Source organism: Moschus berezovskii, chromosome 23 (genome assembly GCF_049115385.1).
Source record: "Moschus berezovskii isolate FMDL1 chromosome 23, NW_MosBer_1.0, whole genome shotgun sequence".
NCBI lineage: Eukaryota > Metazoa > Chordata > Mammalia > Artiodactyla > Moschidae > Moschus > Moschus berezovskii.
In genome coordinates, this window is record NC_142482.1 from 42607560 (window position 1) to 42617219 (window position 9660).

At 41.8% G+C, this 9660-nt stretch overlaps 2 protein-coding genes across 2 annotated transcripts; one reads left to right on the forward strand and one right to left on the reverse strand.

Annotated features, from left to right (window-relative positions):
- Nucleotides 1-2463: 2463 nt before the first annotated feature.
- On the reverse strand, nt 2464-2893 carry H2AC11 (H2A clustered histone 11). The gene has a single exon (XM_055407020.2). The coding sequence runs from the start codon at nt 2873-2875 to the stop codon at nt 2483-2485; it is 393 nt and encodes a 130-aa protein (XP_055262995.1). The 5' UTR covers nt 2876-2893; the 3' UTR covers nt 2464-2482.
- Nucleotides 2894-3144: 251 nt separating this feature from the next.
- LOC129543740 (histone H2B type 1-J) lies at nt 3145-9027 on the forward strand. The gene is made up of 2 exons (XM_055407030.2): nt 3145-3579; nt 8785-9027. Exon 1 carries the CDS (start codon nt 3196-3198, stop codon nt 3574-3576), a length of 381 nt encoding a protein of 126 aa, XP_055263005.1. The 5' UTR covers nt 3145-3195; the 3' UTR covers nt 3577-3579; nt 8785-9027.
- The last annotated feature ends 633 nt before the right edge of the window (nt 9028-9660 follow it).

Consider the following 9660-nt stretch of genomic DNA (forward strand, 5'->3'; position numbering starts at 1 on the left):
TCAAAGAAATGTAAATTAGGTTATGCCATTCCTTCATTCAAAACCCTTAGAATGATTTGTAAAAACATAACATAGCATATAAAACCTACATGATCATAAAGCCCTACATGATCTGATCTCTTCCTGTCTCTGTGAACTCGCTTTCTACCCTTGAAGATCTGCTTTTGATCTTCCTTAAATATTCTTGATCTTAAACTTGATCTTTATCTTCTTATCTCAAAATGAATAGATGCCCAAACTGTCTGGAGTGGAGCATAAATACTTACAAATATAAGGAAAAAATGTTTTTAACTACATTATTAACCCAGAACTTTGGATTTGAAATGAAAAAAAAAGAAAAAACTTAAAAGTTATTGCAATGGTGGAGGTCCCCATGGACTGTGGTCCGCCAGGCTCCTCTTCAGGGCATTTCCTAGGCAAGCATACTGGAGTGGGTTGACATTTCCTTCTTCAGGGGATCTTCCTGACCCACTCAGGGATCGAACCTGAGTCTCCTGCATGTCCTACACTGCAGGTGGATTCTTTACACCTGAGCCATTGGGGCAGTCTGTAATGAAAGAGCTTTAATTTGCTTTGAAACTTTGGTTTAGAAATATTCTCTGTGTATCATTTATAAATATAAGGCTGAGTTCAGATTTTTTATTAATACAGACAACAGTATAAATCAACAAAATATTAGTAGCTGGTGTTGAAGGATAGAATAGGCCACCCCAAGATACTCCATTTAGCACAAGGATTGATTTGCCCAACTGAAGCATTTGAGATGACGCAGATCCAAAAAAGTCTTCTTGCCTTCCTTTGATTTTCCTAAAAGTTGGACACAAATTGACAGAGATGTCCCTCCTCTCTACCAGGAAGGGCAATTTTAATCCCAATAGACAATGGAGAAGGTATCAATTTAAATATGCCTAAAAGAATCTACTCTTGTTTCCCTGGTAACCTCCTCATAACTGACCTCCTCACATCTTCAACAGAAAATAGTATTTATGGTGGAGTTCTTTTTTTTTTTTTTTTTCTGTCCATACCTCACAGTTTGAGGGATCTTAGTTCCCCAATAAGGGATTGAATTTGCCTTATCAGCAGTGAAAGCCTCCAGAGAACTCCTGGCCTTCTACGGCACCTTGGGAGGTATTCATTTTTCTCTGGGTTTCTTCCATGTTTACATGAGGTACACATGTTTAAAAACTTGTTTTTCTCTTTAGAAGTTGTCTTTTATTACAAGACTTGTTATTTGGAAACTGGGTTTTGCCCCTTGGTGGGTATCGAACCAAAAAGTACAACCAAGCCAAAGATCAGGAGGAAGAAAGGATTTATTATTACAAGCAGCAGCTAAAGAGAACACCAGGGATATTCCCAAAGCAGTTTCTCCCTGAACAGCAAAATTGGGGGTTTTAAGCAAAGGGAACATGCATATTCATGAAGGGTCTGGAGCAGAGGAGAAATCGGCATAGAACTGAGGCAAAGGTTGACAGAGTCCAAGCTTTAGTTGATTCAAGTCACCAGGGGCAAAATTATCATTCCATCCTCCCCCTAGGTGGGGTTCTTCCTGCAGAACTCAAAGATTGGATCAGATTATCTATACGCCTTGAGGAGGAGCTAGAACTTTGTATTATTGCTGAACTGTTATCTCTTGACTACTTTTCCTTTATTCCTGCATTTTCTCTTCAAATCATTGATTACTGAGACCATTAAACGACAACCATTGCCACTAGGCTTATATAAAAAAAAGTGATTTTGCCCAAAATGGCTTATGTCACAAAACCATTCCTGGGAAATTCTGGTGATCCAGTGGTTAGGACTCCACTCTTTCACTGTTGAGGGCCAGAGTTCAATTCCTGATCGAGGAATTAAGATCCCACAAACTGCAGGGTGACACCAAAAAAAAAAAAAAAAAGAGAGAGAGAGAAAGCCATTCCTGGTTCTTTCTGGGGAACCCCTAACCCATTTGCTTACAGGCTGTCAGTCAAAAACTCACAAGAGTGGGAAAAAGTAACTTTTTTCCTCTACAATTGGAAGACATATTTAAACACAATTGAATAATGAATGAAATCACTTGGGTTACATAGCTTCTGAACAGCCTGTTAAAAGTCAAACATTTTACTTTTTGATAAGCCATTTCAGTGTCTAGGATTGCTAGATATTGTAAACATTTATTCCAATAAGCCTTACTTATGTTAATACCAGGATTTTAAACATACAATAGGATGAGTGAGGTATTAGTAGACCAAGTGCTAAAGAATTAAACGTAGTAATTTCAGTGAAAAAGTTGAAAAATGAGCTAAATTGACCAAATTTTACATAAGGGTTTTTGACCTGGAATCCATATATGCCACTATATGAAGCCAAAAGTTTTCCTATTAAGTTTTGCATTTTCCTGCCATCCGACATTATTAACAAATGTCAAGCTCTTTTACAGAAAATATGGGTGGCCCTGAAAAGAGCCTTTGGTTTGGACTCATCGGAATTGCTATAATCCAGGCAACTACTTGCCCTTGGCCTTGTGGTGACTCTCGGTCTTCTTGGGCAGCAGCACCGCCTGGATATTGGGCAGGACGCCGCCCTGAGCGATGGTGACTTTGCCCAGCAGCTTGTTGAGCTCCTCGTCGTTGCGGATGGCCAGCTGCAAGTGGCGCGGGATGATGCGGGTCTTCTTGTTGTCCCGCGCCGCGTTGCCCGCCAGCTCCAGGATCTCGGCGGTCAAATACTCCAGCACCGCCGCCAGGTACACCGGGGCCCCGGCCCCGACCCGTTCGGCGTAGTTACCCTTGCGGAGCAGCCGGTGAACACGGCCCACAGGGAACTGGAGCCCAGCTCGCGAGGAGCGGGTCTTGGCTTTGGCACGAGCCTTGCCGCCTTGTTTACCTCGCCCAGACATTATAATCTTAACTTCACCCCAAACGTCTACCGAAGTAGTCAAATTATAAGGGTAGCATTTTTTTATAACCCTCATTAGGCGCGAAAAAGAAGACATGTCATTGGTTAGGATTGTGGCTTCATTTTAGCCAATGGGAATGCGAATTGGTATTCTTGCGTTCTAATTGGGCAGAACTAATTTCTGACATCTTCCGGAACAGCGGTCAATAAGACTGAGACTTTAACGTACCACCTTATTTGCATGAGAGGCTCTATATAAAAAGGACTCAGCGTATCTTCTCTGCGTTCTTCCCTTGATACTTGTTTAACCTGTTATTCATAATGCCTGAACCTGCTAAATCTGCTCCGGCCCCGAAGAAGGGCTCCAAGAAGGCGGTGACCAAGGCGCAGAAGAAAGACGGCAAGAAGCGCAAGCGCAGCCGCAAAGAAAGCTACTCCATCTACGTGTACAAGGTGCTGAAGCAGGTCCACCCGGACACCGGCATTTCGTCCAAGGCCATGGGCATCATGAACTCCTTTGTGAACGACATCTTCGAGCGCATCGCGGGTGAGGCATCGCGCCTGGCCCATTACAACAAGCGCTCGACCATCACATCCAGGGAGATCCAGACGGCCGTGCGCCTGCTGCTGCCCGGGGAGCTGGCCAAGCATGCGGTGTCCGAGGGCACCAAGGCTGTCACCAAGTACACTAGTGCCAAGTAAACTGTGAGTCGGTTGCAGACGATTCTAACGGCTCTTTTAAGAGCCACCCATGTTCTCAGAGAAAGAGCTGATGCTTATTCTTTTGCCCTGGGTCTTTGTAATTCTTTACAGTATGTGGTCTGAGAGGTAGAGCAGTTTCTGAACAATGTTAGGAGTTTTTGTCACAGTAAGCTCGCGATCCACTAATGACAAATATAGCGTTACCTGACCCTGGCAAAGCTCTGAAGTTCCTTGTGTATCCTTGGCTCTGATCTTTACTGTTACTCAGGAGTTTCCTACGTATGAAAAGAGCTTTGCTACTCGTTGTGATAGCCGTTAGGGTTAAGTAAGAGAATTTTAATTCATAACACAAATATTTCCTAGTCGCCGGTCTGGGACAAGGAGTTTTGAGTCCGGCTTGGGTGCAGAAGTTAGGCGGGAAGTTTAAATTTGGCGGGTGAGTGCCAGCCCTTCCTCCCAGGTTCTGATTTGTTGCCGGCTGGTTTCCGAGCGCGGGACTAACCGACTAACTGCGGCTCAGCCCGGCACTCACAAGCTTGAATAAACATTTTCGGCTAGTTCATCCTGCTTTTCATTTTTCCGTCTTTCTTAGCGCTTAGTGCCTTTGGAGAATAAGATATATCACTTCCTCTCGAAATGTTCGTTGGAGAGTATACCATGAGCCTGATGGATATTTTCAGGCTGAGAAATACTATCGCTTTGTTTCTAATTAGGGTACTGCTTTCCTTTTGCTCTATACTCATAAAATAGGAAACAACAAGAGACGAAACATGACTTTTTGAGGTTCGATGAACGCAGAGAAACTTGAGGCCATTTGTCTCAGACTTTCCTCTAAAACAAAGATCAGTTTCTATTGTAACATTCCTTTGGCTGGTATTTTAAATCCTATTTGACTGCCTGGAACCAGCGAAGAGGACCAACGTTATTCAGGTTGTCACAAAGGAGAACCAGGCACTCACAATGCTTCTCTAAATTATTGTTCTAAATTATGTGTCCCTTTGGGCTAAAAAGCCATGATTTATAAATCATTTGGAGAAGTCCACCATGGCTGTTTATTTTGTTGTTTGGTTTAGGTGGTGATTTTCAATGAAATTACCTAATTTATCTAAAATGGATCTAAAGTTAGCACAGTAATAATGCCTAAAAGGAATTAGTGTTTTGTTAAATCCACTGTCAGAGGTACTCTTCCCCTTTGTTGACCCAAAGCCTACCCATGTTTCAACCTGCCCTTCAGTTTTGCCTGCTTTCCAATATTTCCTTCCACTTTTGAGCTTTTTCTAACAGCTTATCCAGCATTTGGAAACTGCCTCTATAGTGTCTCATATATTGATATCTGAGAGACAGCAGTGAGCAGCCTTTAAAGAGATATCTTAGTTCCCTGCCCAGGAATCAGACCTGGGTTCAGTTCAGTTCAGTCGCTCAGTCCTGTCTGACTCTTTGCAACCAAATGGATTGCAGCATGCCAGGCTTCCCTATCCATCACCAACGCCCAGAGCTTGCTCAAACTCAGGTCCATTGAATCAGTGATGCCATCCAAACATCTTATCCTCTGTCATCCCCTTCTCCTCCTGCCTTCAATCTTGCCCAGCATCAGGGTCTTTTTGAAGGAGTCAGTTCTTCACATCAGGTGGCTGAAGTATTGGAGTTTCAGCTTCAGTATCAGTCCTTCCAATGAATATTCAGGACTGATTTCCTTTAGGATAGACTGGTTGGACCTCTTTGCAGTCCAAGGGACTCCCAAGAGTCTTCTCCAACACCACAGTTCAAAAGCATCAATTCTTTGGTGCTGAGCTTTCTTTATAGCCCAACTCTCATGTCCATACATAACCACTGGAAAAAACCATAGCTTTGACCAGATGAACTTTGTTGGCAAAGTAATGTCTCTGCTTTTTAATATGCTGTCTAGGTTGGTCACAGCTTTTCTTCCAAGAAGCAAGCATTTTTCATTTCATAGCTGCAGTCACCATCTGCAGTGATTTTGGAGCTCAAAAAATAAAGTCTCTCCTGTTTAAAGTCTATCCCAATAAAGTCTCTCCTGTTTCCATTGTTTACCCATCTACTTGCCATCAAGTGATGGGACCAGATGCCATAATTTTAGTTTTTTGAATGTTGAGATTTAAGCCAGGTTTTTCACGCTTCTCTTTCACCTTCATCAAGATGCTCTTTAGTTTCTCTTTGCTTTCTGCCATAAGGGTGGTGTCATCTGCATGTTTGAGATTATTGATTGTCTCCCAGCAACCTTGATTCCAGCTTGTGGTTCCTCCAGCCTGGCATTTCACATGATGTACTCTGCATATAAGTTAAATAAGCAGGGTGATGATATACTGCCTTGACGTACTCCTTTTCCTATTTGGAATCAGTCTGTTGTTCCATGTCCAGTTCTAACTGATGCTTCTTGACCTGCATACAGATTTCTCAGAGGGCAGGTAAGGTGGTCTGGTATTCCTGTCTCTAAGAATTTTCCACAGCTTGTTGTGATCCACACAGTCAAAGGCTTTGGTGTAGTCAATAAATCAGAAGTAGATGTTTTTCTGGAACTCTCTTGCTGATCCAACGGATGTTGGCAATTTTATCTCTGGTTCCTCTGCCTTTTCTAAATCCAGCTTGAACACCTAGAAGTTCTCAGTTCACCTACAGTTGAAGCCTGGCTTGGAGAATTTTGAGCATTCCTTTACTAGCATGTGAGATGAATGCAATTGTGTGGTAGTTTGAGCATTCTTTGGCATTGCCTTTCTTTGGGATTAGAATGAAAACTGACCTTTCCAGTCTATGGCCACTGCTGAGATTTCCAAATTTGCTGGCATATTGAGTGCATCATCTTTTAGGATTTGAAATAGTTCAACTGGAATTCCACCACCTTCACTAGCTTTGTTCATAGTGATGCTTCCTAATGTCCACTTGACTTCACATTCCAGGATGTCTGGCTCTAGTCCAGTGATCACAGCATCATGGTTATCTAGGTCATGAAGATCTTTATTGTATAGTTCTTCTTTATATTCTTGCCACCTCATCTTTATATCTTCTGCTTCTGTTAGGTCCATACCATTCTATCCTTTATTGTGTCCATCTTTGCATGAAATGTTCCCTTGGTATCTCTTTTCTTGAAGAGATATCTAGTCTTTCCCATTCTATTATTTTCGTCTTTTCTTTGCATTGATCACTGAGGAAGGCTTTCTTATCTCTCCTTGCTCTTCTTTGGAACTCTGCATTCAGATACTTATATCTTTCCTTTTCTCCTTTGCCTTTCACTTCTCTTCTTTTCTCAGCTATTTGTAAGGCCTCCTCAGACAACCATTCTGCCTTTCTGCAGTTCTTTTTCTTGGGGATGATCTTGATCACTACCTCCTGTCCAATGTCACAAACCTTTGTCCATAATTCTTCAGGCACTCTGTCTATTAGATCTAATCCCTTGAATCTATTTGTCACTTCCACTGTATAATCGTAAGGGATTTGATTTAGGTCATACCTGAATGGTCTAGTGGTTTTCCCTACTTTCTTCAATTTAATTCTGAATTTTGCAACAAGGAGTTCATGATATGAGCTACAGTCAGCTCCCAATCTTGTTTTTACTGACTGTATGGAACGTCTCCATCTTTGGCTGCAAAGAATATAATCAATCTGATTTCGGTATTGACCATCTGGTGATGTCCATGTGTAGAGTCATCTCTTGTGTTGTTGGAAAAGAGTGTTTGCTAAAATCAGGGCATTCTCTTGGCAAAACTGTTAGACTTTGCCCTGCTTTTTTTGGTACTCCAAGGCCAAATTTGCCTGTTACCCCAGGTATCTCTTGACTTCCTACTTTTGCATTCGAGTCCACTACGATGAAAAGGACATCTTTTTGGGGGAGTTCTAGAAGGTCTTGTCAGTCTTCATAGAACCGTTCAACTTCAGCCTCTTCAGCATTAGTGGTTGGAGCATAGACTGGATTACTGTGATATTGAATGGTTTGCCTTGGAAACGAACAGAGATCATTTTGTCATTTTTGAGATTGCACCCGAGAACTGCATTACAGACTCTTGTTGACTACGAGGGCTACTCCATTTCTTCTAAGGGATTCTTGCCCACAGTAGTAGATATAATGGTCATCTGAGTTAAATTCGCTCATTCCAGTCCATTTTATTTCACTGATGCCTAAAATGTTGATGTTTGACCACTTCCAATTTATCTTGATTCGTGGACCTAACATTCCAGGTTCCTATACAATATTGTTCTTTACAGCATCAGGCTTTACTTACATCACCAGTAACATCCACAACTGGGCACTGTTTCTTCTTTGGCTCCATCTCTTCATTCTTTCTGGAGTTAGTTCTCCACTCTTCTCCAGTAGTATATTGGGCATCTACCAACCTGGGGAATTCATCTTTCAGTGTCATATCTTTTTGCCTTTTCATACTGTTATTGGGGTTCTCAAGGCAAGAATACTGATGTGGTTTGCCATTCCCTTCTCCAGTGGACCGCGTTTTGTCAGAACTCTCCACCATGACCCGTCTGTCTTGGGTGGCCCTACATGGCATGGTTCATAGTTTCATTGAGTTAGACAAGGCTGTGGTCCATGTGATCAGTTTGATTAGTTTTCTATGATTGTGGTTTTCATTCTGTCTGCCCTCTGAGGGATAAGGATAAGAGGCTTCTGGAAGATTCCTGATGGTAGAGACTGACTGTGGGGGAAACTGGGTCTTGTTCTGATGGGTGGGACCATGCTCAGTAAATCTTGAATCCAGACCTGGGTAGCTTGGATGAAAACCAGGAACCCACCAGGGGCTAGAGGCTAGAAGCAAAGTTCCTCTGGCTCTTGCCCTATTTTAAAAATATATTTCTCAAAGAGGCAAAAACTTTAAAAACAGGTACAAATTTTATTATTTAGAGATACAGCAATACATGTACACCCGGGGTGGATTCATGTCAATGTATGGCAAAACCAACCAATATATTAATGTAAGGTAATTTGCCTCCAATAAAATTTAAAAAAAAAAAAGAGAGAGATACAGCATAAGTAGGAGAGCACACTGAGAAACAGTTTGTCTTTTTTTTTTTTTTTTTTTAAGACAAAAACAAGATAGAAACTCCCACCCAGAGAGAAAGGGTGTGGGTATCCTCCCTAATGAGTATAGTAAGCAGGCAGTTAATTTATATAGGGAAGTTCTTTCAAGTCTGTGTTTACCTTTGGCCAATTATCTTGATTCTGATCCCACATCTGACCTGTTCTAGGACAGACCTCAATGAGAGTACATCTTTTCTTCAAGATGGATTCCACCACTGAGGCCTGTGGAAAGTTTGGCATCAGCTGTTATGGGATGGCACTCCCTTCCTTTTGACCCCACCCCAACCCCCAAGGCGTGTTTATGTGCAGGGAGGTCTCCCTAACCTCTGAGGTGATCATCTTATCTCTTTACTCCAGCATCTAATGGAATGCAAATCAGAAAAATCATTGTAAAAAAATAAAATATTTGAGGCAATTGAAGATTTTTTTTCTAGTATTAGTTATTGGATGATGTTACAAATCATTTAAATTTTTTCTTAGAAGAGAAAATCTTGTATTTTGTTTAATTCTGTATCTGTTGGGATGTTTGAAATATTCATGATTGAAACATGTTTATGATTTCTTTACACTGTAACCCTCTCCCACAGTGTACCCAGTGGGTGGATAAACAAACAACACAAGAGATGTTGGTTAATTGTTGAAGCTTTGCCTGATGGGCACTTGGAAGTACCTTATTCTCTTGTGTGTACTTTTGTGTATACTTCAGTGTGTCCCTTCCCTGACTCCCTTCCCCTTTCCCCAAAAAATGTTTCTTTAAAAAGCTGGCCCAATTAACGAACATAATTCTCTTCCAGTGAATAAGGGGTAATAATGAAAGAAATCAAATGTTTGCAAAGAGAAATTCTGGAGGCTGCTCTAAGGAAGCCAGGAGAGAGGAGGTTTGCACAGGGGAGTTTGTAGCAGCAGTGGTCCCCTTCTTCCCGCGCACAGGCTCGACAATCAAGAAACGCTGTCGCCATCTTGTGGCCCTTTAAGATCACACAGTTAATATTTTGTTCTGTGGTTTCTGTTAGGCAGTCCATTGCTGGACTTTAGTAACTGCA

What these genes read in the sequence shown, in the direction of transcription:
- H2AC11 (XM_055407020.2), bottom strand. Translation starts at nt 2,875, where the DNA reads ATGTCTGGGCGAGGTAAACAAGGCGGCAAGGCTCGTGCCAAAGCCAAG.
- LOC129543740 (XM_055407030.2), top strand. Translation starts at nt 3,196, where the DNA reads ATGCCTGAACCTGCTAAATCTGCTCCGGCCCCGAAGAAGGGCTCCAAG.